Source organism: Alexandromys fortis, unplaced genomic scaffold (genome assembly GCF_014885135.2).
Source record: "Alexandromys fortis isolate MF-2015 unplaced genomic scaffold, M_Fortis_MF-2015_v1.1 scaffold_236, whole genome shotgun sequence".
Classification (NCBI taxonomy): Eukaryota; Metazoa; Chordata; class Mammalia; order Rodentia; family Cricetidae; genus Alexandromys; species Alexandromys fortis.
The window spans coordinates 297,840-325,241 of record NW_026068189.1 but is presented as its reverse complement, the minus strand read 5'-3'; the positions used below and the strand labels follow the sequence as shown (position 1 = coordinate 325,241).

The 27,402-nt window shown below is 46.3% G+C and overlaps 1 protein-coding gene across 1 annotated transcript in view; it reads left to right on the top strand.

Moving 5' to 3' along the window:
- The window catches only part of Clasp1 (cytoplasmic linker associated protein 1), a 226,896-nt gene that overhangs the window by 32,027 nt on the left and 167,467 nt on the right, over nucleotides 1-27,402 (top strand). Inside the window, 1 exon segment of the mRNA XM_050129375.1 lies at nucleotides 10,189-10,667. Coding sequence (XP_049985332.1) covers nucleotides 10,473-10,667 — 195 coding nt within the window. The 5' untranslated portion in view covers nucleotides 10,189-10,472.

The following is a 27,402-nucleotide window of genomic DNA, read 5'->3' as shown; positions in this document are numbered from 1 at the left end:
TTTTTTTTTTTTTTTTTTTTTTTTTTTTTTTTTTTTTTTTTTTTTTTTTTGAGACAGGGTCCTGGAACTCATGTATGTAGACCAGGCTGGTCTCAGACTCACAGGAATCCATCCACCTGACTCTGCCTCCCAAGTGCTGGGATTAAAAGTGCTATCATACCAAGAGATTGATGTTTACAGTTTTTAAATACATTTTTTGTCCTTTGAGCACTTCATATATGAATACAATGAATTTTGATCCATTCCCCTTCTTTCCTCTCCAGATCTTCTATATCCCCTCAATATTGATATATTCTTTTAAAAAATTACTATTTTTACATTATGTATGTGTGTTTGTGAGCTTGTGTGCGTGTTAGTGCAAGTACCAGTGGAGGCCAGAAAAGAGCATTTGATCCCCTGGAGCAGGAGTTATAGATGGTTGTGAGATACCTGAGGTGGTGCTGGGAACTCAGCGTGGTCCTCTGCAAGAGCAGCGTGTGCTCTGACCACTGCACTGTCTCTCCAGCCTCACTGCTGTTCACTTGGCTTCCGAGTCTCTGAGCCTGTCTCTTTTGTCAGTATGTGTGGTAATGACACTCACATGGGTAGACAGGAAGACATTTATCCAGTCTTAAGATTCCTTAAGATTAATTTATTCATTCATTAGGCTCCCAACTCAGGGAGTTACTACTTTAGATTTTCTTGTTTGCTTGGTTGTCAGTGCCGAGGATCAAACCCAGGACCTCACACATGCTGGGCACGTGCTCTGCTATGGAGTTACACACTACACCCCAAATCTGTAATGCTTAATTCATCAGTTTTGAGGCAGGGTCTTGCTATGTAGCTTTGGCTGACCTGCAGTTTGATGTGGATTCTAAGCTGGTCTTGAACTCGGAGAGAAACGCTTGCCTCTGCCTCTGGAGTGCTGTGATTAAAAGCATGTGCTACTGTGCCTGGTGACCATGCTTCTTTTAAACTGTTGAGCTGGAAGTCAGCTTGAAAGCTGTGCTGCTTTACCTGTTTTCTGTAGCACAGGAGAGCCCCTCATGCGCTCATGCCCAGCCCTCCTCACCTTCTGTCTTCACACTAATGCTCAGATTGTAATAGGCTCCCTTTGTCAACTGGGTGCAGCCTGCCTCCCCGGGGACGTTTGGGACTCTGTCAGCTCTTGCACTATCAAGTGACATATCCAGTGCTCTCCTCTTAGTCACCCAGGTTTGGGTATTTTCCAGTTCAAATACATCTGGGAGAACCTCTCGAGCTGGATGGATGTATCTTTTTTGCAGTTTGGACTTTGAGTAGATTTTGCTGTAAGAAATGAACTAGTGATGCGGTATTAGGAACTGAATATCTTATCTTTAGAGGGAATGTGTATACGTTACGAAGATCTCAATAAAGTAATTGTGTGTGCTCCTTTACATATATGCCTCTGTGTATAGAATTATATAATTATAAAACGCAGGAAATAGGATGAAAACTTTAAGATTTAGATAATTGCTATGGCCTCTGTCACCCCCGAATTGGTCTAGCTGGGTTTAAACTCTAAAGTATTAAAGGGACAGATATCTGTAGAATGCTCCAGTTAGTAACAGCAGGTCAAGGACATCTGAGCCTTCTATAGGATGGACCATATGTTAGTTCATAAAACAAGCCTCAATACATTTAGAAGGGATGGAAGTCATGCAAAGAGGTCTCTGACCACAGTGGAATGAAATTAAATATCAATAGGATGGAATTTGGGAAATTGGCAAATATGTTCGATTTAAAGTTTGCGCTCTGCAACCATCCACCGCTGACAGAGAGGCTGATGGTGCTGTTTCCACTCCATGAATGACTTTCCCCGCTGCATTATGTCCTCAGACGGCTGAGATGCCCGCTCTTCTATATGCTTACGACGGTCAGAGAAAACCTTGTTATCCACCTGTTCCGGTGTAAGGGTTTATTAAATCACAGTAATACTCCATGCAAAAAGCCCAGCCCAAACCTAAACATGTCCCAAATTAGATAATCTGGGCAGGGACAGTGCTCAGGGTAATGAATGCCAGTCAGTGTTTGGGGGAGAAGAAACTCATTTCTTCAGTGTTGCAGCCGCTTGCAGGTGGACTAAGCCCCAGCAGTAACTCCCGCCTCTGCTCATGCAAGCAACTGTGATCAAACTCAGGGGGCTGCCAAACCCAAACCCCAAACACCAGCAAAACGAAAGAGAAGAAAGTAGGAGGGGCCTGGATGTGGTATGGCACGCCTTTAATCCCAGCCCTCTGGAGCCGGAGGCACGTGAATCTCTGACTTTGAGGCCAGCCTTGTCTATAGAGTGAGTCCCAGGACAGCCAAGGCTACACAGAGAAACCCTAACTCGAAAAACCAAATAAATAAGTAAGTAAGTAAATAAAAATAAATAACGAAAGGCATGGGGAGATTTGTTGGGAAGAAGGGACTTCAGCAGGAGTGGGAGGAGAAGGGTAGGGGGTCAAACGACTGGCATGTTCTATATATACACATACACCACACACACATATAATATGTATATATACAAATACATACATATAAAGGAATAAAGAAATAAATTTAAAAAAGATCCCCAATAATAAACTAATAATAAACTAATAGCAGTATTCTCAACAATCAATAAATGAAGGTTTTTGTGTACTTAGCACCATTTTTACCTTTTGATAAATTTTTAAAAATTTTTATTTATGTATAGGTGTGTGTGTGTGTGTGTGTGCGCGCGCGCGCGCCTGTGGGGGCCAGAAGAGACTGTAAACCTCCATGTGGGTGTTGGAATCGGAGCTCTGGTTCTCTGGAAGAGCAGTAAAGCCCTGTCTCTAGCTAAGGATTCCTCAGTGAGCCCACATCTGCACACACTGTTCTGTCAGTCTCCCCTCCTCAGGCGTTCCCTTCTCTTCTCCTTTCCCTGCGGTTCCATCCGTTTCCTCCTGCGCAGGTGTGTGACTGTTCTGTCTGTGTGTTTGCATGTGTGTACAGTTAGGAATGTGGCGGCCGCAGGCTGAAGTCAGGTATCTTTCTTGACTACGCCTTTTTTATTTATTGAGGCAGAGGGTCTCTCTCTGAGCCCGGGGCTGGCAATTTCACTTAGTGTGGCTGGCAGCTTTCTCTGGTGAGCCCGTTTGTACCACCACACAGATTTTCCTAGTGTCTGCATTAATTTGTATTCCCACCACCGGTGTATAAATTTTACTTTTACAAACCTGAATCATTACTGGCATTTAGTACTTTTAATATTAACTCTAAGATAGAATCTTAGTGTAGCCGGGCGATGGTGGTGCACGCCTTTAATCCCAGCACTCGGGAGGCAGAGGCAGGCGGATCTGTGAGTTCGAGACCAGCCTGGTCTACAGAGCTAGTGCCAGGACAGGCTCCAAAGCCACAGAGAAACCCTGTCTCAAAAAACCAAAAAAAAAAAAAAAAAAAAAAAAAAAGAATCTTAGTGTAGCTTTAATTTGCATTTTCCTGATAGCTAAAGATGTGAGCATCTTTTCTTGTGTATTCATTGGTCACCTGTACTCCATAGTCCATTTATTGATTGGGCCATTTATTCTTTTATTAATGTTTTTGAGTTCTTAATATACTGTGGCTATTAATCATCATTACCTTCTCTTCTTCCTCTTGCTCCTCCTTATTTTTCTTTTTGGTTTTGCGAGATAGGGTCTCACTATGTATTCCTGGCCTTCCTGGTACTTGCTCTGTAGACCAGGCTGGCCTCAAACTCACAGAGATCCGCCTGCCTTTACTTTCCAAAGCTGGCATTAGAGGCGCGCACCACCGCTGGATGTTGATCTTCCGTCAGATGTGTGGGTGGCCAAGCGTCTCCTTCTTTAGTGTAGTCTTTGTAGTTTCCTTTGCTATGCAGAACTGTTAAAATCTGATGCAGTTTCATTTGTCAGATCTTTCTTTTAGTTCCTGATTTACTAAGAGTCTGCCTATGCAGGATATCTTTGCTTCTGTCCATATCGTGAACTGTTTTTCTCTGTATTTTCTGCTAGTAGTTTTAACAGTGTAGGTCTTCAATCAGCCAACCAACAAAACAAAGCAACCCTCCCACAAACCAAGATATTAGGAATAAAGATCTACTTCCTTGATGTGATGCCCATCCATGAAAACCCACAGTTAACATCTTTAGTGAGGACAGACTGAATGTTGTCCTAAGGCATGGAGTAAGACAGATGTTTACTGTGACCACATCTACCTCATCCTGTACAGATAGCCAGGAGAGAAAAAGGAGGGCAAGATTGCATTTTGGAAAGGAGGAAATGTAAAAACTGGTTTTGCAGATGACGTGATTGTGTAGGTAGGCTATCCTGAGCAATGCATTCGAAGGTGCTGGAACTAAAGAAGGACACAAGCCAGGCTTCTGGTCAGGGTCAGTACACAAGGTCAGCTCCTGTCTGCGGCCAAGAGAATGTGAAGTGAAACCCAGAGAGCAATTCCTGTGAAGTAATAAACCGAAGAAAAGAAAAAAAAACTAGGAATAAACAAGAGAAGTGTGACATTTACTCTTGGAATTATAAAATACCATCTAGAGAATAAAGATTCTGCGTTTCTGGATTTGCAGACTTGATCTTGTTATGGTGGGACTCCCAAGTTCTCCAAGTCCAACACACTCCTGTTGAGATCTCAGATGCCTGTGATCACAAGTAACAAGTTAATTTTCAAATTCACATTGAAATACAGAGGCCTTGAAAGAGTCTTCATAAAGAATATAGTTAAGACTTAGCTTGCTACAAAGCTGCAGTAATTGAAACCATGTCCTGTAGGCTGAAGGGTGGATATATGTATATAATCAGTGGAATAGAAGGGGAGTCCAGAAATAAATGCTAACACTTATGGCCCATTGGGTTTTGGTTTTTGTTTGTTTTGTTTTTTTTGAGATAGGGTTTCTCTTTGTAATAACCCTGGCTGTCCTGGAACTTGCCTTGTAGACTAGGCTGACTTTGAACTCATAGAGATCCATCTGCCTCTGCCTCCCAAGTACTGGAATTAAAGACGTGTGCACTCCCTCCCTGTTTTTTGTTTTTGTTTTTCTTTTAAACAAGGCTGTAAGAAGGACAGTTTAGTGGAGGAAAAGAATAGTCTTTTCAATAAGTAGTGGTGAGACAAATAGGTGTCCTTATGAGAAAGGAAGTATTTGGGTCCCTGCTGTAAATAAATTAGAGAAGGAGGCAGGAGGATTAAAAGTTCAAGGTTACCCATTGCTGAATAGCCAGTTTGAGCCCAGCCTGGAAATTATGAGCCCCTGTCTCCAATGAATGAACACATAAATATGATTCAATACAAGGGACTGCAATGCAGTAGGACTCGGTGAACTGCTAAAGGGTAAAGAGAGTGGTGACGTTGTGCAGTTTGTGAGTATCAGACACACTGCAGAATTTAGGACAAGTTAGTGGCAAGCGGTTTTCCTGTTACCTGAAAGCCCCGTGTAGAAGTTGCTGAGGTTTGGTGATGTAATTTTCCCTGGTGTGAGACTGAAGTTGTAGATGGAGCTCTGTGTAAGAGGTGACTGAAGTCAAGGGTTGGTAAACTGGGTAGGTGATCCATTCTCTCGAGGAACCAGTGTGTGAGCGCACCCTGTCTGCGATGCTCCTTGTCACCCTAACAAGCTGGTTCTCTGCCAGGCTCTCATCTCCATGGACCCCTAAGTTGTTATTACCTCTCCTATCCAGGGTTAAGTGCCTTCATTTTGTAACAAATTGTTGTGCTGATGTTGACACTAATCCCTTTGTATACATTTAAATGTCTTTTAAAAGAAGAAGAAAAATCAGCCTTGTTTAAAAAAGTCTTTGTTTTCAGTTGATAGTTCATTTTGGAAAAAATAAGGCTGACATAAATAAACAGGGCTTCATTTGAGATTTTTTTTCTGTTTAAAAAATATGAAAAGTATGGAAATATGAAGCTAGTAAGATGGTCTAGGGGGTAAAGATGCTTGCCTCCTAGCCTGCAGATCTGTTTGGACCTCAGACCCCACATGCTGGAAAGAGAGTTCTTGCAAGTTGTCCCCTGCTCTCCACATACATGCCACGGTGTGTGCACACACTCTAAGTGAAATGTTAACGATAATCCAGTAAGTAGTAAGATAACCATTCAGCAGAAAAGAAAGCATTCATGGTTTTAGTAATTAGACTATACTTTGATAGTTTATCTTTCTGTACTTTTTGAAATAACAGGCTTTATTATATAACATAATTTAATTCCATATCTTGTGTCATTTAAATTTTTATTACCATGCTTTTCTCATTTATTTTCTTTTTACTTTCTTAAACATTTAAAAAAAAGTTTCGTATTTGAGGAACTTTTGTGTTTGTGCTTTGTGTCTGTGTACCACATGCATGCAGTGCCCTTGCATACCAGAAGAGGGCGTCAGATCCCCTGGAGTTGGAGTTACAGACAGTTGTGAACTGCCTTGTGGGTTCTGGGAGCTGAACCTTGGTCCTCTGTAAAAGTGACAACAGCAACCGGATAGTGATTGGTGCACACCTTTAATCCCAGCACTCAGGAGGCAGGCAGCCTCTGTGAGTTTGAGGCCAGCCTGGTCTACAAGAGCTAGTTTCCAGGACAGGCTCCAAAGTTACAGTGAGAAACGCTGTCTCAACCCCCCCCCCCCGCGCCCCCCCCAGAGAGAGAGAGAGAAAGAGAGAGAACTGCTTTTAACTGCTGAACTATCTGTTCAGCCCCTCATTCTTTTTTAAAAGCATAAACTTTGCAGCCCTGTTCTGAGAGTTAGAGCCCTCCCCTTCTGTAATGGACAGTTTGTAGCAGGAGGAGAAGCAGAGGGGATAGTGTTGCAAACCTCACCTCCATCATGGCAGCTGTCTGAGCACATGCCTCTCTTTTTGTCTTTGAGAGAGTTCTGAGGAGTAGAAAAGAGAAGTGATCCTTTTTAAACATTTTAATTTTTGTGCTGATGGGGACTGAACTGGGGTCCTCTGTCTGCCCAGCTGACTCTGCAGCTCCTAGACAACTGTTAACCGTGTCTGTCCCCAATGGAGGCAATGAGGGCCTGCTGAAGATGGGCGATTTAGGGGACATCTACCAGCTGCTGGTAGTGAATGGCCAATAGAAGGGAGAGAGCATTCATCCTGGGGCAGGTGACTGGAAGGTTGAAGTCATCCCCATGGGTGTTGAAGCCGTGAGGAAAGCAGAAGACGGAGGGAGGGAGCGCTCTGGAGTATGGGTGTGATGGCCAAGGGAAGCTGGACTGGGGTGGGTGGCCCTGAGTCTGACTGAGGTGAGCTGCTCCGTCTTTGGTTCTCAGCTGAAGTGTTGCTGGATCCCCGAGTGTTTTGTCTTCTTCCTGTGCTACCCATAGCTGTCTGCCTGTCTCTTCCTTGTTCTAGGCAGCAAGAGCCCTGGAGTCACCGGGCTGGGCTTCAGCAGCCAGTGGAGTTCAGCACCTGTCTTCCCATGGGCCTGCGTGGTGTTCACTGAGTAGTGTGTGTGGGGGGGGCGGGGCGGGGATTTACAACCCGGGGGTCGTGGGTGGGAGCAGAGAGAAGGAGGAAGAGCAGAGACTGCATGCTAAGCTCTGACTGCTACAAAACTGCAGGAGGAGATGCTGTCGAATGGATGCGTGCTGCTTTCGGCTCAGTGCGAGTGACTTCTCCCGCGTCTAGTCTTCCAGGGTTGGCTGCTTAATAATCTACCTGTCTTCCATGCATGCCTCGACATTTTCAGGTGGTTTTTATTTTTAATTAAATTATAGTTACACAATTCTCCCCCTTCCCTTTTCTCCTTCCAGCCCTTTCCAAGTCCCTTCTGATATATATATATATATAGTGTGTGTGTATGTTCATGGATATGTGTGTCTGTGGGAGTGTGTGCAGGCACAGCACATGTGTAGGTCAGAGGGCAACCTCAGGTACCTTTTGTTAGAATCTCTAGTTGGACTTAGGCCGCAAACACCATCTGGTGTCCCCTCTGGGTGGAAGGCTGTGCTGTTAGCAGCACCTTCTCTTCACATGAACTCTGGTGGTCTCAGGTTCTACATTGCAGGCTCCTGGCTTTGCTTTTAAAGGAAGTAAAGGTTGATCTTGGCACAGTTTTTGGGCATGTCAGACCATCTTGGCAGGGAAGGCGTGGTGGTTAGAGTTAGTAGTTCTGGTCATAGCCCTACATTTTGCTAAATCAGAAAGCAGATAGGGCTGGCAACTTAATGTACTTACTGGCGTTACTGAGAACATTGCTTCCTGAGAGCTTCCTGAGAGCTTATGCACTGACTAGTGTTGCTGAGTCCATGGCCCGCATGCTGTAGCCGATGTTGAACAGTGAATGCTTGCTTCTTTCTGGAACCATGTAGAATGCTTTTATTTTCACACTTTATATTTTAAAAGTATATTATGAGGGTAGTTATGCATGCTGTGGCCCATCTGTGTAGGTCAGATTTCGGGGTCTGGTAGCAGCCCGGACCATAAATTAAGTCTCTAGACCAGACCCCAACATAAACTATCTCTGGACCAGCGTGGAGGCGCTGAAATAAAGACACAACTCACATGGCTTTATCGGGAGGGAGATTCTCAGTGGTCATGAAGTCCTGAGTTCACATCCTGGAGAATTCCTCCTTGTTTAGTCTCCAAACAGTCTTTTTCCTAAAACTTAAATCAGGGGGAGGGGAAGCACATTAGCATTCTGTCTCCGAGGTAGCCAGGTGGATGGCTTTTTGTCACTTCCGCCTCTGCCTATTTGCTGTGTGTGCTCTATCAGGCATCCTCCAAATTACAAAGAAAGGAGCAACAACATCCTGACCCTCTGTTAGGGCAGTGACAGGCTGTCTGCAGGGCTACGTGACCACCTCAGGTGGGGCCTCTGGCTTCAGAGCCTGGCTGCCACACTGTATAGAAATATGGACCTTCAGTCAGAGGACAACTTTGTGGAGTCGTTTTCTCCTTCTGTCTTTACTTGTTTGCCAGGGATTGAATTTAGGTCACCAGGTTTGTGTGGTGTCTTTACCCGCTGAGCCATCTTCTTGGCCCTCATTTTAAATTACATTGTGTGTGTGTGTTATACACACCTGTGTGTTCGTGCCTTTGTTTGCACGCAGAGACCAAAGGAGGTGGTTAGATGTCTTCCTCAATCACTGTCTTTCTTACTCCTTTGAGATGGAGCCTCTCCCTGAACTTGGAGCTCACGTGTTTTGGCTGGACTGCTTGCTAACAAACTTTACCCATCCTCCGTGTCTGTCCTCTTCAGTGCTGGGGTTATAGGTGCATGTGAGACCCATTTCCTGCTTGTTATGTGGGTGCTGGGATCTGAACTCGTATCATCATGCTCGTGAAGCAAGCACGGTTACCCCCGAGTCATCTTCCAGCTCTGAGATGCAGCATCTTAAGAAAGCTGGGTTTCCTGTTTGTCTTCCTAATTTAGAATGATAGGAACTAATTAATAGTTGGAGAGAAGTTGAATAAGAAACATATTACTCTACCGGCTATAGTTAACTCTTAAATCTGTCTAGCGAAAACCATTTTATGAGAGTAAAGTGGGTCAGCTCAGTGGTAGAACCCTTGCATAGGGTTCCTGTGTTCAAGCCTCAGCACTGCAAAAACTCCAAACTCAGTTTTAGTACTTTTCCTTTTTTATGCATTTACAGTGCCCAAACATGATTTTGAGAACTCATTTTATAACAAATAGTAGTCCCTAGTGGAGTTGCTGTCAAGAGAGAATACCGCGTCAACAGCCTATCTCCTTCCCTTTGCGTTTCTTCTCCTTTGCTCGGAAAGAAGGCTGCTCCCGTTGTGAAACTGCACAGTGCGAGGGACAGTGTAGGTGCTACCTTTGCCTTTGGCTAATGTGACCAAGCTTGTTTTAAGGGTGTTTAGAGGAGCCTGTGCCCTTCTAGGACTGAGTTTATTGAGAGATAGGTGATAGGACAGTGCCTACCATGACTCTCCGCGTGGTGCGAGGGTTTTGGTGGAAGCAAAACCGAAGCCACTGGAAACAGAAGATTGCTTTCCTAACTTGTGCGTTTACAGGCTAGGGAACTGTGAAAAATGCCAGCTTACCAAGCACATAGCTCTCTGGCTCAATCCTTTGGGCTTTGCCATTCTGCTAATAAAAATAATACTCATGTTTTTCTGTTCCGTTCGCCAAGTGTTCGTGCTTCCCACCCCGCGTGTGATCAGGAGTGTCTTTGTCTTTGATGAAATGCTTCCTGACAGTTGTGTGTTCTGCCTGCCTGCTGATTTGTTCTCTCTTCCTTTGCAGAATGGACTGCTGAACGATGAAGGATTTCAGACCGAGTCGTGGGTCATCACTCCGCCGCTCTCGCCTTTATCGCCTACTAGTTATTTAAATTGGACTTTTAATATCCGACCAGCTGCTCTTCAGACACACATGGTGCATTGCTGCCATTCCCCGGATTGCATCTTTGAAACACACGCTCTTAGTAGCCTTCAGCGAACAAAGAGGCCACCTCCCGGTACAGCTACCGGGAGGGAGTCATCCTGACCGCCCCCTAGCCTTGGCCGGATCTGGATTTGAATCCTACCATGGAACCTCGAATGGAGTCCTGTCTGGCCCAGGTGCTGCAGAAGGATGTGGGGAAACGGCTGCAGGTTGGCCAGGAACTCATAGACTATTTCTCAGACAAGCAGAAGTCTGCTGACCTTGAGCATGACCAGACCATGTTAGATAAGCTTGTGGACGGACTCGCTACCTCTTGGGTGAACTCTAGCAATTACAAGGTAAGCCGTGCTCTCGGAGGTGCTCTTGAAGGTGGTTAGGCTGTCTTGGCAGATCGAAACTGGTCCGGGAAAAAAATCGTTAGGGAGGTATTAGCAGCCTGATCCCTCGACTTCAAACACAATATGCATGCAAATTATGGGAAGAGTGGGGGAAACTTTTGTGTGGGGACGTTTAAAAGCATTTGCGGTCTTGACGTTGGAGATTTGGACACCTTGGTGACTGGTCTTCACTGTTGTCTCTGGGGTCAGAATGTAGAACATTTTACTTTCAAATTACTATTTTAATCTACATGGTACGTGGCCAAAACCAGTTTCGGTTGTCAAGGAGTGACTTTGACCTATGGGTAATGGCTAGAGGATGGTAGATAGCTTTTGGACTTGGTACCTGACCAGAAACAGTTTCAGTTGTCTTCGGTTGTCAAGGAGTGACTTTGACTCACGGGTAATGGCTAGAGGATAGCTTTTGGTTTTGAAGATTAGGGCTCTTCATGTGCAGTGGGTGAAGGGTGGGTTGGGGAGGGTGTCTCTAGGGAGGTGGCTGTGCACAGCCCATTTAAGTTGTGAACATGGACCATTTGCCATTCAAGGTTGAGCTTCATGAATGCAAACTACAGGGCGCTGGAAGCCCTGAAGAGGTGTTCTTCACCTGCCCCCTCTTCACCTGCCCCCTCTTCACCTGCCCCTCTTCACCTGCCCCTCTTCACCCGCCCCCTCCTGTATCTTCTGCTCATCCCTCCCAGGGGGTGACGTCTCTGGGTCAGGTTTGAGTGGCCAGAAGGGTAGGAAGCTTGTGCGGCTGCCAGTAGTGCGGCAGACTTGGTCAGGTGGCCACAGACACCGGCTCTCTTGTGCCCTCTTTCCTGACTCAGGTGCCTGAGGCTGATTTGGACTTAGGAGCTGGTGCTTACAGGGTTCCTTTTGGTCTGCATTCCACACACATTTAAGCCCCAATCTTAAGCAAGAGCGGGGAACTCTTATTGTTAAGACATTACCTCGTATGTAACAGTCCTTCACCACTGGGTATACCTGTGGGTCCCCCATCCTTGAAACTGAGCTGAAATCCTGTCTCGGTCTATTTACTTGGCAGAAATTAATGAGTATTATCTCGTATGCAGGCCACTGGCGCTCTATGGTGAGAGCATTGGCCCTGAGAGGTCAGGTAGAGTCCGCTTGTGCTTGTCAGGGTCGACCGCTTATGTGTTTGAGCCATGGCTCCGCTACTCCTGTGTGCATGGCATTTGGCAGAGACGCTAGCATGTAGGAAATTTAGCAAGACTAGTAGTAGCTGAGGTAATATGGGGGGCTGGGGGAGGAGTGCTTTCCGAGCTTGTGACAGACCTTGTGCATGTCCCTGGCCAGTTGGCCTTACTTCTTCCCGTCCCTCCCTGTGGGGCCACTGGGCAGTGAGGGCCCCTGGGCAGTGAGGGCCCCTGGGCAGTGAGGGCCGCTGGGCAGTGCCTTTTTTGCCTGTCCAGGATGACTCCCTACCTCCTGCTTAACCGCTGGTCTCAGCAAAGGTGCTCTTCCCTCTCCTAAGGGAAGTCTGTGTTCACAGGAAGGAGGGCGGGTACTTGAGTCTGACTGTACCAGGAAGAGGAGATTGGGCTAGGATAATATGATGTTAATTAGCAACCTGTGGGGCCTGTTTCACTGGCCTGTAATGTCTCTGAGTCTCAGGTTTCCCATTTATAATGTCAGGATAATCAGATTATTTACTAATCTTAAAAGATTTATTTATATTTATTTTATGTGTATGAGTGTTTGCCTGCATGTTAGCTGGTGCACCACATGCGTGCAGTGTCCACGGAAGCGAGAAGAGGCCATCTCCCCGAGCTGAACTGGAGTTACAGATGGTTGAGAGCCACCATGTGGGTGCTGGGAACCAAACTTAGCTTCTCCACAAGAGCAATTGATGTCTTTAACCACTAGGCCCTCTCTCCAGTCCCTTAAAAGATTGTTTTGTATCCATGCATGCTTGTGTGTATGTGAATGTGTGTATGCCTTGGTGTGTGGTGTAGGTTGGAGAACCTCGGGTGTTGTCTTTTGCTGAATTGTTCTATTTCCAATAAAAACTCAAGAGGCAGTTATTGGGGTGAAAAACCTTAGAGATCAAAGAAGCAGAGAAGTCACCAGCTGACCTTTCCTTTCTTATTGGTTACCCAGCCAGCACCTCTTCCCACCAAACGTCCCAGAATCCCAAGTCCCTCCCCTCTCCTTCCTGACTGACCTCCCTATCTGTATTCCTGGCTTCTATGGCTAATTCCAGTCAGCGAGCTGGTGGCTCTGCCCCATCCCAAGTTAGCTTTATTAACACGGTCTCGGAGAGTCACAGCGCAGCACTCAGGTGTTGGTCTGAGGCAGGGTCTCTTATTGTTCACGACTGCTGTGTGTGCTCACGACTGTTGTGTGTGCCAGGCTGCAGAGCCATACACTTCTGGGAAGCTTCTGATCCCTCCTCCCCTCGCCCCACAGGAGCGCTCAGATTATGTGCACTCCCAAGGCCAGCTTTTACAGGGTTCTGTGAATCTGAACTCAGGTCCTTGTGCAAGTGCGGCAGGCACTTTACCTCCTTAGCCTTTCCCCAGACAGATAATAAAGTTTTTATGAGCACCGAATGAGGGAGTCTCGGTTATTTCCTGCCGCTGCATGCTAAGCTCCTTAGTGGTGGCTCTTGCCTTGTCTAGGAGTGCTGGTCAAAACAGGCAATTGCATCACTGTTCAGGTGCAGCATGCCCATGCATGGAAACACATGGGATTCTGGGCAAGACAGATGTACGCAGCACCACTTCCTGGAGAGCCTTGAAGTTTCAGTCCTTTTTCAGTCACAGGAGGGAAGATTTAAGACGTTTTAACTGACACTCTGAGGAGTAATTCTTTTATCTTTGCTCCCCCAGCTCTCTCTCCTTCCCCTCCCCTTTCTTCTCCTCTCCTTTTTCTTCCCTCTTCTCTTTTTGGTACAGGGTCTTCTATGTAGCCCAGGCTGGCCAGAAGTTGGGTGATCTCGAGCTCATGTTTCTCCTGTCTCTAGTTCCCAAGTCCTGGGAAGACAGCACATGTGTGCCACCGTGCCTGCTAGGGAGGAAACCAGCAAAGGCAGGCTGTTGGGAAGTTAAGTGACAAAGATTGGGACTTGTGACCAGGTTCACTAACCCATTTGTCGTGCAGATGAACTGAGTGCCATGTCACTTGGGAACCCTCAGCTCTGACATCTGCTGCTTTATTACAGAGGGTTGTGTATGCAGGCTTGTTCTGTGGACGGAGCACCCCCTCCTTTGGAAGTGTTGAGGTGCTGGCTCTGTAGAAACAGCCCCATCCCCAACTGAAGCCCAGAGCCTGGATCTGGTAGGGGCTCAGCAAATGCTGGATACAGGGGTGGACTTAGCATTTAGATTGCTCCTCAGGTGTGATTGCTGGCTTTGGTGAAATCTGGACACTAACCTTTTAGGCTTTGCCTCCTTTATCTCTCCTAATCTTAGTCAAGAATTCTGAGAATCTGAAGTATATTTCATTAGACTTTAATTTTAAAATGGTAGGACTGGAGGAGACTAGCTTTCCAAACAGAACTCTGAAGCTGCACTTCTAGACTCTTCTACGTTAAGGACTAAAGAGATGGCGTAGGAGAAGATGATGTAATTTTAGCCTCGAAAGCAACAGTACTTGTGTTATTTCTTTTTCTTTTGTGTGTGGAGGGTTGTGTGTAGAGGCCAAAGGCCAGTCATAGGTGTTATTTGTCAGGAGCTACTTTTTTTTTTTCTTCTTCTTCTTGTGAGGTAGGACTTCTCACCTGGCGTGAAACTTTGCTGGCATCTAGGCTGGCTGTGGCTATTGAGCTCCTCAGAATTGAGATTATGTGGGTACTGGGGATTGAACTCGGGTCTTCGTGCTTGTATGGCTAGTCTTCCTGACTAAGAGTTCTCCCAGTCCTTATTTTCCTAACAGGAAAGGTAAAGGAATGGCATGGAGACAGGTGCCTCTGTGCGGTTCACACACACTCAGAAAGGGGGGCTTCAGTTAAGGACTTTTCTCTATTACACGTGGGCATGTCGGTGGGAAATGCTTTGATCAATGGTTGATGTAGGGGTCCAGTCCACTGTGGATGATCCCACCCCTGGCAGGCAGTTCCTGGTTATTTAAGACAGCAGGCTGGGCAGACCAAGGAGAGCAAGCCAGTAACCTACATTCCTCCATGGCTGCTGCTCCTGTTCCTGCCTCTAGGCTGCTGCTTTGACGTCCCTCATCAATGAACCGTGATCTGGAAGTGGAAATAAGCCCAGTATACCCTTTGCTCCCCAGATTGCTCTTGGCTAGTGCTCTTTTGTTTAAGATACATTTTTATTATGTGTAAGTGATGATGAGTGCAGGTATTCAAGGATCCCCTGGAGCTGGAGTTACAGGCATGCTAGCCACCTGATGTGGGAACAGAACTGGGATCCTCTGGGGGAGCAGGAAATGAATGCTCTTAACTCTCCAGTCCCTTTTGGTCAGTGCTTTATCACAGTGGCAGGAAAGCATCTTAACTTGATACATGAGCTAATTCCTGCCGGTGGTTATGGGCATGACTCTTAAGTATGGGTCCAGCTTCCATAAGATCCTAAAGGCCTGACAGATGGGTATTTTTATGCATTGGGAACACATGGTTATCTAGCAAATATTCGGGTAATCTGGATCACAAACACAACTAAAGACAGTACGCGAGTGAACCGGCTTGGACATGTCCCAGCAAAACTTGATTCACAGAAACTTTGGCCTTGCGGTCAGTAACATTGCCCACCTTGATCTGACTCAGATGGCCTCTTTTTCTTCAGCATGGCGCCGTTAATGATCCATCAGGTGGATAGTGGGGATCCCCATTTGCATGTAATTTGGGAATGGGGGCATTAGTTTAGATTAGAGCAGTTTACTTTTAGTATTTTATTTCAGGATTAAAAATTGCCTAGAACAGCGTTGCCTGTTATAGCTCTCGCCTTCAGACTCACTGATGCCAATTTGCATCGTTAGTTTGTCACTGTTAGCTACAGTGAACTCATGTGGGCTTCCTTGACTGGCTGAAGGCGTCTTGAGGAGGCTGGAGAGCTCAGTCGGTAGAGTGCCTCCCTGTGAAGCAGAGTCCAGTTCGGATCCCCAGCTCCCCCTGGATGCAGTGGCACAGTTGTCACCCAGTGCAGGGGCTGAGGGGAGCAGAGGCCAGTTAGCCTTGCCAAATCCATGAGCTCCAGGGTTAGTGAGACACTGTCTCAAAGAAGGTGGGAAGTAATAGAGGAGGGAGGACCAATGTTGACCTCTGCCCTCTCTGCATGCAGATGTATACACCTATGTAAACACATAACACACACACACACACCGATAGCAAGTCATTTAAAAATAACTCTTTATTTTGTGTTTAAGTGTCTTGTCTTCATGAATGGATGTGCACCACATGCTTCCCTGGTGTCCTCATCAGGTCCCCTGAGACTGGAGTTACAGATGGTGTGAGCCACCCTGTGGTGCTGGGAACTGAACTGAGGTCCTCTGTAAGAACAAGCACTCTTAACCAGTGAGGCATCTCTCTAGACCAACATGTCAAGTCATTTAAGGGTTCAGTAACTGGCTATTTAAATAAGTGGTACAGGGCTGTCACAGTGACTCAGTGGGTAGGGGCACTTGTGCACAGGCCAAGTGACCCGAGCTCAACTGCTCGATCCCATAGGCGGAAGGAGAGAACTCTGACGTCACATGTGCACTATGGCACACCTGTGCCTGTGTTTGTCCCTTCCTCTCACATATGTGCACAGGTGCACACGCACACACATGTGCACACACTGTGTAATTGAAAATTTAAATACTCATACATCCAGGGTACACTTGGGGGTGCTGTTTAATCTGGAAGACCTTGTGAAGTGTTTCATTCTGTGAAGTGACCGTGGGAGACTGGAGGCCCTTCTCACCCATGAGGTTTCTCTTTAGATTACCCATATATCAGAAATAAAATGAAACCCTCAAATTCTGAACATGTTTGTTTTCAGTGATCTGGTCTTCTCTTTTTTTTTTTCTTCCTTTTTTCATCTTCCTCCTTTCTTTTATTTGCAGACAGGGTCTCACTATGTAGCCCCTACTGACCTAGAACTCTCTATATATCAGGCTGGCCTCAAACTCACAGAGATCCTCCTGCCCTTACCTCCTGAGTACAGGGATTATAGGCTTGCACAACTATCCCCAACCCTTGGTATTTCCTTTCTGGTTTCTTTGGTTACAGCCTGAAGGAAAGGAAAGATGCTGGGCTCCATTCCTACATGTATGTAGAGCCATCACGTTCCTGCTTACCCCAGGAGAGATGCTGGGGTCCATTCCTACACACGTGTAGAGCCATTATGTTCCCGCTCACCCAAGGAGAGATGCTGGGCTCCATTCCTGCACGTGTATGCGGAGCCATCACACTCCCACCCATCATCGCGTTCCAAAAGAATGAGCTCCCCTGAAAGGCTGGTGGGCGTGGCAGCCTGAGGCAATGAGAGGGACTTGGGCTGTGCAGTTTTCTCTGCTCATCTTGCCACCTTTACACCCCTGCAGAGCGGTTCCATAGCCTCTCATCTTCAACAGCGCATGTGCCCTTCGGTGAGCTCTGTGGACACCCAGCATCCTAGAGGAGGGCAGTTTCTGTGAATACAGCCTTACAGCCTTTCTCCCAGCATCGTAGATGAGCACAGTAGCTTCTGTGAACACACCGCCACAGGCCTTCACGGCAGTTCTCATAGCCACAAAGCAGCTCTCGTAGCCTAAGAACCCTGTTTTCCATGGCTTACTTGCCAGGAAGCGTCACAGTCTTTCTTTACCAGCTGCTGAAGATATGTTCTGCTGCAGAAGGGGTTGATAGTTGCTATCGCAGATAATATTCAGTATTAAATAGCATGGTTTACATTCATAAAACCCCCCAAAGTCTGTGTCCCAGAACACACCTGAATTCAAGTTCTGGCTAAGCAATTGCAGACCAATGGACGGCACTCTGGGATAGTAATGGGAGCCTGTGGCTCAGACAGCCACTGTGCCAAATGACGCTGAGAGGAGTTACTTTTTACCATATGAGATTCTTAGTGTCATTTCCGTTTTGTAGACGAGAAAATTGATGCTAGGAGAAGCCAGGTGACTTGTTTGGAGTGATGACCTAGTAATTACGGTTTCTGGGATTTGGCAGATGTTTGCTGTGGAGTCCCACTGTGTGGAGAGGATGGGAGGCATCTCTGTTTGCACACTATACAGCTGTTGTCTAGGCAGGGTAGGTTTGTTTAATCCAGTATTTGTGAACTTTGCCTCCGTCCACAGTTGTCTCAAGGCCTGTACCACACTGCTGGGCATTTGAATTTGGAGCTTCCTAATTCCTTATAGATTACCCTGCTGCCAAGGCTGATACGGTCTGACTGGAGGGGAGCTCGGGCGTACGGGAGGGCAGGGGCGTACTGTGCAGTGTGAGATGATAAACAGTCCCTTGTGAATTATCCCATGGGAATGTGTATGAGTGCTTTTAGTGGAAAGACAAGAAAAATGTTAATAGGGAATTCTCGGTTTGAAAGCCGTGATGGAAAAGTGGATTGAGAGCAGCCGTGAAGAAGACGTTTAGTCAGTAGCAGCCTTTTTTGGGCCCTCTCTGGCAGCACTATCTCTGTGGCCTGTGGAAAGGTTAGTCTAGGCCACTTCTCAGAGCTCAGTGAACCCATGAATTTATGGGCAGCGGTGGATGTATGGACAGATAGGGAGGTGCTTCTCCCGTTGCTGATCTCCTAGCCTTGGCTCCTTTCCTGAGGCTCCTGTTTCCCTCCTGTGTCCTTGAGAGGAGAGCCAGAAAAGATTATTGGGTTCCGATTAAGTGGCTTCTGTTTCTTTTCTGGCTGGTTGTTTGGTTCCGCCAAGTGGTGCATCCTTTAGCAGGCCGGGAAAGAGGCTCTTCTCGACTTTGCGGTGCTGGCAAGTGAATTTCTCTGGTGCAGTTAAAATAGATGCCTCTCTTGTAAGTAGAAAGCTATAGGGAGCAGTTTGAGGCTAAAGCAGACAGCCTCGGGACACGTCATTTCATCTGTGTGACTGCCAAGGGTGTGTGTGTGTGTGTGTGTGTGTGTGTGTGTGCACGCATGTGACAGACAACAAACTGTACTGGAAATAATTCAGACATCCTGGCTTTGCCATTTTGACCTTTGTGCTGTGATGGAACCAGTGCTGCCTTCTGCGGACTCCGCCAGCCAGTGTGTGTTGGGGTGCTGCCACAGTGCTGTGCAGGTAGTGTGTGGTCAATAAAAGAAGTCAATGAGGATATGTAACGGGGGTCAAATAATACAGGAGCTGTTCAAAGTCAACTTTTGTGGAGTTGATATTGCATGCCTTCCTGTAGCCGTGCATGTTAGCCTGTGTCCTGGGACAGGAGACTGAGGTCTTCTGTAATAAGGTAAAGCCCGGAGTTGTTTAGTATTGCTGATAAAGTCGCTGAGCAGAGCAGCAGCTGGCTGGGGATCCTGTCATGAGTGCGTAAAGGCTACTGGAGCAAATGAAGCCATTGAACGAGGACACTGGGTTTTGGGAGATTTTGCTTGTTCTTTTTATTTTTTTTTTTTTAATACAACTCTTATACTTTGCCTTGTTTTCAAAAGTTAAAATTTAAATAAGGCTCCAGATAAGAGATCATTAATTGAATGCCAAGAGGAAACAAAGAGAACCGTCTTGGGTGAGCGCGCGCAGCCAGCAGTGAGGCTGATGAGGCCTGAAAGCTGGTGTTTACAATAACTAGCATTTATTAAGTACTCATTGACTGCCAGGCACCCTGAGAGCTTTGAATGCAACTCGCTGCGATCTTCGGGGAAGTGTTTGGTGGTAAGCCTGTGATTATTCAGTCTCCATCCCAGGAAGCCTCCTAAGAGAAGTCTGGAGGAAACCTCTCTGAGATTTTGTGACGAGGCATGCCAGAGGCAGGTTTTATTTTATTTTTAAAATATTGCTTATCCTTGGCAATTTCATACAGTGTACGTATTCTATATTGATTCTATATCTTGAGCATATATCGGTTCCAATGTCCCCCTCGTCCCATCAACATATCTCCCTCCCACTTCGATCTCTCCCCTCACTTTTTTAAGTTACCCCGAGTCTGGTTAGTGCTGTGGCTGAGTGTTGACTGATCTCGTGCAGGCTAACAAGCACACAGCCAAGTCCTGTGTGGAACTCAGTATTCAGAGCACTCTTCTCCATCCTCTGGCTCTTCCATTCTTCCTGTGATGTTCCCTGAGCTGTCTGAGGGTGGGTTGATATAAACCCCCTCTGGGCTGAGCACTCAGTAGTCCCTTATTCTCGGTAACCAGCCATTAGCCTCTGTAGGTGGTGCAGGCTTCCCAGTGTGGAAGCAGCTTCTGTGGCCAAGGCTGAGAGCAGCACTGGCCGTGGGCAGGAATATAAACACTTAGAGGGCAGTTTGACAGCATGGATAACAGTAATAGTCTTACCTTACAGACATGACTTCATGGACGTCTAAGGCATGAATTCCTTCCTGTGGAACAGGCCTCAAATCCAACAGAAAGGGGACAGTTGCTTTTCTGCACAAGGCAGGGGATCAGCCTGAATATTCTGACTTGGAGGCTGCCTCTGAAGCAGCCGCAATGCCTGATGATTTCCACTGTTTTAGTAGGTACATAAAGAAAATGTTAGTGACTGTTTCAACAGATAAAGAGAAAAAAAATGCTTTTTTTTGTATATATGTGGTATTTGTACACATGCATCCATGTATTTGTGCATGCATATTTGTGTGTGGGTACATGTCTGAGTATATAAAGTAGTGGAATTAATTTAGGAGTTATTAAGAATTTCAGGCTTCAGGGCTGGAGAGATGGCTCAGAGGTTAAGAGCACTAACTGCTCTTCAAATCCTGAGTTCAATTCTCAGCAACTGCATGATGGATCACACCCATCTGTAGTGAGATCTGCTGCCCTAGAACACTGTATATATAATAAATAAATCTTAAAAAAAAAGAATTTCAGGCTTCAGGATATAGTTTATTGTGTATTGACTGTGAATAGCCTATATGATAAATTTGATTTTGGATTCATAGAAGGTATTCTTGAGAAAATAAACCCCATGAGATAATTTTGATGAACATTTAGAAATGTAGATATGAAGATTTTTTATGTTTAAAATTTTTGTTGTGTAATGTTAAATCATAATCTGTTTTCTGTCAGTTTTACTTACTGTTGTGTATGTGCACAATTCCAGGTAGTGGCCTATGTCATGTTTTGCATGTCGAGGTCAGGGAGAACGCCATAGGGTCAGTTTTCTCCTCCATCTTTATGTGGGTTCTGTGGATGAAATTCAGGGCACGGTCCTTTGCTCACTTGTTTATTTATTTATCTGTTGTTTGAGACAGTCTCTCATGAAGCTTGCCATTTCAGCAACATTGTCTGGCCAGCAACACTGGGAGCTGCCTGTCCTGGGACTCTAGACGCTGCTGCAAGGCCTAAGTCTATGCTAGGGACCCACACTCAGGTCCGCATGCTTGTGCAGTGGGCTCTCACCCACTGAGCATCTCCCAGCCTGAAAGCCACTGATAATCTGTGTCTGAAATCACTATTTTATGAGGAAAGATGGAGAGAGTGTTTCCTGGATCTTCCAGGGGGCTGACAGCCCCGAGGTGTAGCCAAGCGTTCCATGGTTGCCATGGCGTGCCTCTGTTTGAACTCCATTTCCTTCTGTCTGTGTCTTTCATTATTTAAGACTTTAAGTGCATCATCAAGGGAGACGTTGCCCTTTTTTTCCAACTCCTTTTGACTCAAGAACTTCTCTTTGGTGATGATTATGCTTTGTTTTTAGGTCTATGTCATTCCTTTTGCATACTAAAATTGTGAGGTATGAATTACCTATATACTGAGCTTCATAAAGGGTTGTGGGCAGGCGAGATGGCTCATGGGTAAAAGCACTTGTTGCTTCTGCCTGAGGACCTGAGTTGCAGTCCTAGAACCGGCATGGAAAGTTGTTCTCTGACACGCACTTGAGTGCTGTGGAGCAGATGCACCTGCACTCACAAATACATCACACACCACACACTCCGGCATTCTAAAATTGAAACAAGAGTTGTGTAATACTTTAACATTTCAGCTGAGCTCTCCCTACACGCCTGGGTATGTAAACCATCCCAGGGTATCTTATAAGTGGGAATGTAAACTGAGCCAGGTGACTTCAGGCCTCAGTGGGCAGGGGAGCTACGGGTAGGGAGCTAGGCAGCTAGCCTGAGGACTCATTTCTAGCTCTCCCCGGTCTGGCTGTACCCTTTTCTCAAGGACTCAGTTCTCTGCTCATCTGAGATGTTTTAGACGCAAGCAACCGATAGTTTAGTCACATCGCCTTGAGAAAAATGGGCTCAGAGCCAGTGGGCAAAGCCAGTGCTCTTTCCTGTGAGGGGTGTGCTGGGGCTGGCCTTCTGCTGCCAACCTCGTCCCCAGGAGTGGCTTGCAGCTGGCTTTTGGGACCCTGCTGTTTCAATTTATAGTGTTAGATCTTCTTGTAAAATGAAGAAGGAGGAATGAGACTACCATGGATGAGGACAGTGGAAGCTCACGAAGTGCACGGAGGGCAACTGTTGATGGGTGGACGTCAGAAAACTCTCCCGTTGAATTTAGCTGAATTCAGAAAACACTTAGTCTATCTGTACACACAGGGGAATGTCTGGTATGACATATGCTAGGCTCTCAATGGAGTCAGGACAGTTTAGGGGTTCATGTATTGTTGAAGTTTATTTTGGGGTGGAGTCCAAGATGGTCTAGTGTTTAGGGGCTTCTACCTCTTTTGCCTTCAGATTACAAGTATATGACGTGTATGCCATATAAATTTTGCCTTTTAGAATTTAAAAATGTTGTAAAGCTTTTACTTAAAAACGCACACTATTAGTTTTGAGCTCAGGCTGGCTTTGCTTGTATTGGGTGTGATGGTTTCCTTTCTGCTCAGCTCTGTTATCTGCTAGGAGAGCAAGTGGAGGGGGCAGGCTAAGTGTCATTGCCGCCTTCCCTCAGGCAGCTTGGTAGTAAAGTGTATCTGAGATCTTAATCCCTTTGCTTAAAGGGGAAATGCATTTTTTCTTTTGCTATTTCCCAAAGTAGATGCATCCTGTTTAGGGCAGGGAATGCATACCTGGAAATGGGGACACCATCAGGGGAGGGGACAGTTACTGTACCGAGTCTCTGGGGAGCTGTGCTCTAAATCTCACCTTAGCGATTGCTTCTTCATCTTCAAAGTCTGTGAAATCATGACCTGCCTTTGGTTGGTCCAGCTTCCTTTTCTGCCATGTACTGGCAGATGCTCCAAAGCTGCAGAGATGCTTAGAAAGGACTTTCTACATCAGGGCTTCCACTCGTCAGCTCTGTGGCTCCAGTCCTGTGAAGTGGGCAGTTTATAATGGAGAAACGAGGAGCCTTGAAATCTGGAGTGAGACTGTATTGTGTGGGGAGACACAACACACACATCTACTCATCCTGGATAGGGAGCCTATGGCCAACCTAATATGGACACCACCAATGTCTAATCTGGTGAACCAGTGAGTTTTATTGGGGTTACTAATGGGAGTATGGGTGAGGGGTTTCTTATAGGAGCAGAAATGACTCAAAGACAGCTGCATCACCAAGGCCCACCCCAGCATGGGTGACAGCTCACAAAGCTGGGAACCTGGAGCTCACTGCACAGCCTGCAGGCAGATCAACAGGAGAGTGTCCTTTTCCTGTGCCTCAGTTGGTCTAGACCTCTCCCAGGCAGCTGGGCTGCTTTCTGCTTCTGCCAGGCTGATGGTCTCTGTGTCTTTTTTGTAGCATTTCTCCTCTAAGAGTCTTCTTTGCAGCTCAGCTTCACATTGACAGGGACTCTCAGCTTTTTTAATAAACATTCTGGCAGGGAGGAGCCTAGTGAGTCTGGTGGGTTTCAGGGACTTCCTGAAGCTATTTTGATAGTTTACCTTCCTGCTTAAAGGAGCCTCCTGCCAGATGGGATGTTTCAGTCCTGGAAGAACTGTTGCACACCAGGTTTTTATGCTAGAATGCACACTTACTCTCTCCCTCCTTCCCTCACTGTGTGATGCTCTGTCAACTTTATGGTCACCCAGTACTTGGGTAAAATTAGCAATATCAGGCTGGTGGTTGTCACCAGGATAAAAGGATACAAGCACATTCCTACAAAGAGGCTGCCCTATAGGAAGTATGCTCGGCAGCATGATGCCTGTTGCCTAGCATCCAGTATGATAGTCTTCCCGTGTTTTCTTTCCAGTTGGTCCAGCCCTGTCATTGCTTATCCTTGGTTACTTGGTATGATTTATATTGCTCCTATGTACCCAGCAGTGGTAAAATCTGCAGAGCATCATTGTTTCGGGAGACGGAAGATGAAGGAGTGTGGGCTGTTTCTTTGCAGTGTAGTGGGGGAAGGTTACTTTGGCCTGGTCTCTCGTGTTCAGGTGTGTACTGGGCTGGATTGTGGGGCTTCTCTCTATTATTATTATTGTTGTTGTTGTTACTACCTTTATTTTTATTTTATGTGTATGGGTGTTCTCCCTGCTTGTGTATTTGTGCACTGTGTGAGTACAGTGCCTGTAGAGGCCAGAAGAGGGAGTTGGAGTCTCTGGGACTGGAGTTTCAGGCAGTTGTGAGTTGCCATGTGGGTGGTGGGAATTGAACCAGGTCCTCTTGAAGAATAGCCAACCCTCAGCCATCTCTTCAGTCCTGTTGGTTTGTCCGTCACACCTTTTCATGAAAGGAAGCATTTAGAAATAAACATTTATTCTTGTGTGGATTACATTTAAATTACTGAGGGGCATCTCTTCTATCTCACTTCTCTCCGTTCCCAACAATGATGACAAACTCACAGCACATTGGAGCAGTCTAGACCTGTAAGAGGTTGAGTGAGGGAGAGGAGTTGGCTGCCTGTGTGCAGCAGTTTAACTGCGTACGGGAGCAGTGGATTGTCCGCAGGGTTTTAGTTCACTGGACTGTCGGCCCCTTCCTGCTACTGTAGCAAAGTAACCACAGACTGGCTATTCGCAATTTAGGAAATGTTTTCCTGAGTGCTCTGCAGGCCAGCGTCTAGACCAGGGTGGTGCAGAAGTGCAGGGCTTAGGCTGTGCCTCCAGGCTGAAGCCCGTGACTGTGTGCTGAGGGTATGAAAGAGCACCTCAGAGGGCAAGGAGGCCCAGCCGGTTCTCCCCGACCCTCACACCGGTTCAGTTACCCCGCAGGCCTCACCCCTAGTGCTGTCATCTTCCAGCAGGAACAAACATGAAGTCATAGCAGTGAGGTACAAAAGAGACCATAGAAGCAAGACTGGAAAGGAAAGGATGGGGTACAAGTGACTGGCCCTGATGGCTGTCTGGCTCCCCTATGGAGAAAGGGAGACGGCCAAGCTGTGAATTAGAAGTGTTTGATTATGATGCCCAATCAATGGCCAGGAGACGGAAGAAGAGAGCTGCCCGCCTTCGAGCATTACAAGTCACCTGTGCGACTGCATTTTCTCTGCTCCCCTCCCTGCCTCTCCACCCCCCTTCAGCCCTCCCCCAAGGTTCCCATGCTCCCAATTTACCCAGGAGATCTTGCCTTTTTCTACTTTATACTTCCCATGTAGATTAGATTTATGTAAGTCTCTCTTAGTGCCCTCATTGTTGTCTAAGTTCTCTGGGATTGTGGTTTGTAGGCTGGCTTTCTTTGCTTTATGTTTAAAAACCACCTATGAGTAAGTACATGTGATAATTGTCTTTCTGGGTCTGGGTTACCTCACCCAAAATAATGTTTTCCATTTTCCTGCAAAATTCAAGATGCTGTTATTTTTTTCTGCTGTGTAGTACTCCATCGTGTAAATGTACCACATTTTCCTTATCCATTCTTCGGTAGAGGGGCATTTAGGTTGTTTCAGGGGGAGGAATTTTTTTATAAAAGTCCAGCAGATGTATAGAAGAGGAGTGTGTGTGTACATGTGTGTCTCTGTGTGTTTCTCTGTGTTTTTAGGCACATGCTTGTGTCTCTGCATGTGGTGTGTGTGCGGTGTGGTGGTTCGTGTGTATATGTGTGTGAGTGCTTGTGAGTGCATGTGTACATGCGCCTGCAGGGGTAGAGGTTGATGTTGGGTGTCTTCCTCAGCTGCTCCCCACCTTGTCATTTGAGGTAGGCTCTCTCACTGAACCGGTCCCCTCCCGAGTCAGCCTCTGAGTGCTGGGCTTACAGGCCGGCACTGCTGCCTCCAGCTTTTACATGGGTGCTGGGATCTGAACACAGGTTTTTACAGGAGACGCTTTATTAACCAGGCCGTCTTATCACAGTGATTATCTTTGGATAGGGAAAAACGTCCTCTAGAGTACAAGGGCTTTTCTGTGGGTCAGCTCTCTGCTCTAAACAGTTACTTTAAGACTAACTTAGGAGGAAGACAGGTATTTATCTTCTTCCTGGGAACAAAGGGCCTGTTGGGAGGGAGGGAGGTGATGCTGGGCCTGCATTTCACTGCACCTGCAGATTTTCTCTGAGGTCACTTCTGTGAAGAGAGCCTAAAGTGGAAATTCAAGGTTATCCTTCTGATAGCCATTAATAAAGGGACTCAGGGTAAACAAGGTGACTCTTCTCTAGAGGTCAGGAGAGGGATTGGATTGTAAGTTAAGGCTGGAGAGAGGGCTTTTTGACTGATTGAGGGCACGGCCTTTCATTTCTAAGTGGTTAGAAGAGTTGACTGTTCCTAATGACGTGGACGGCGTTTGCCTCAGATTGGAATGCAGCTTTTGGCAGTGACTCTGCCTCACAATAGCTCGAGAGTAACAGAGTCTGCAGGCACCAAATGCACGTTTTCCATGCATGCACCGTGTCCGTGCATCCATGAAAGAAGGGTGTGAGTGAAAGTTAAAAAAAAAAAAAAAAACACTTGAAAGGAGAAGTGGTGGCTTTCAAGTTGGACCAAGGCTTTGTTAGGTGGATCCAGTTCTTCAGCTTCGCTTCTCCACCTCCCCACCCCCGTGGGTTTTCATCTGGGTGCTGTTAACTTTGCACTTACATAGCTATAGAAATTCTGTATTTAGTATATGAACTGTTTTGATGAGTTTTGCTGGCTAAATGAGCAAACACTGGTGTGAATTTATGTATTTTAATTACTCATTTACTACATTTTAGCATTTAGCTTAGCTTAGTGTGTGTGTGTGTGTGTGTGTGTGTGAGAGAGAGAGAGAGAGAGAGAGAGAGAGAGAATGATTGCTGTAGATTTTTTTTTTCTTTCCGCTTCAGAATTTTGAGATAGAAGATGGTAAAATATGCTGTGGCCAAATGTTCAGAATTGATTAGCAATGCAAAAAAGCAAGCTGAATCTGACTGTTGGTTTGGATTTTACTGTACAGTGCAGGGAGTAATTCCAGAGAAGCAAGCATCCTTGTTTTCCTCAGCACACAGTGGCCGCGCAGCAGACAAGCCGGTTCTTATGGATCCTGTGACTTAGGAGTGAATGCTCTGTATCCCTCCCATCCCCACCCCCTCAGTGACAGAGTAGCCTGAGGATGGATTACAGTTGTATTGGGGTTTGCCAGGAACTGGGGAGGTGATGGGGCATGGCTATTGGTGGGATAAGTTTCTTTTTTAAATGCTGAAGTGTAATATGGAGGGCCAGGCCTGCTTGTTGTTGGGGTTTTTTGTCCCTCCTGGTGCCCCACAACTGTTTAACCCCAAAGAAAATCACACATAGGTCTCCATAAATTATAAGCTGATTGGCCCATTAGCTCTAGCCTCTCACTGGCTGA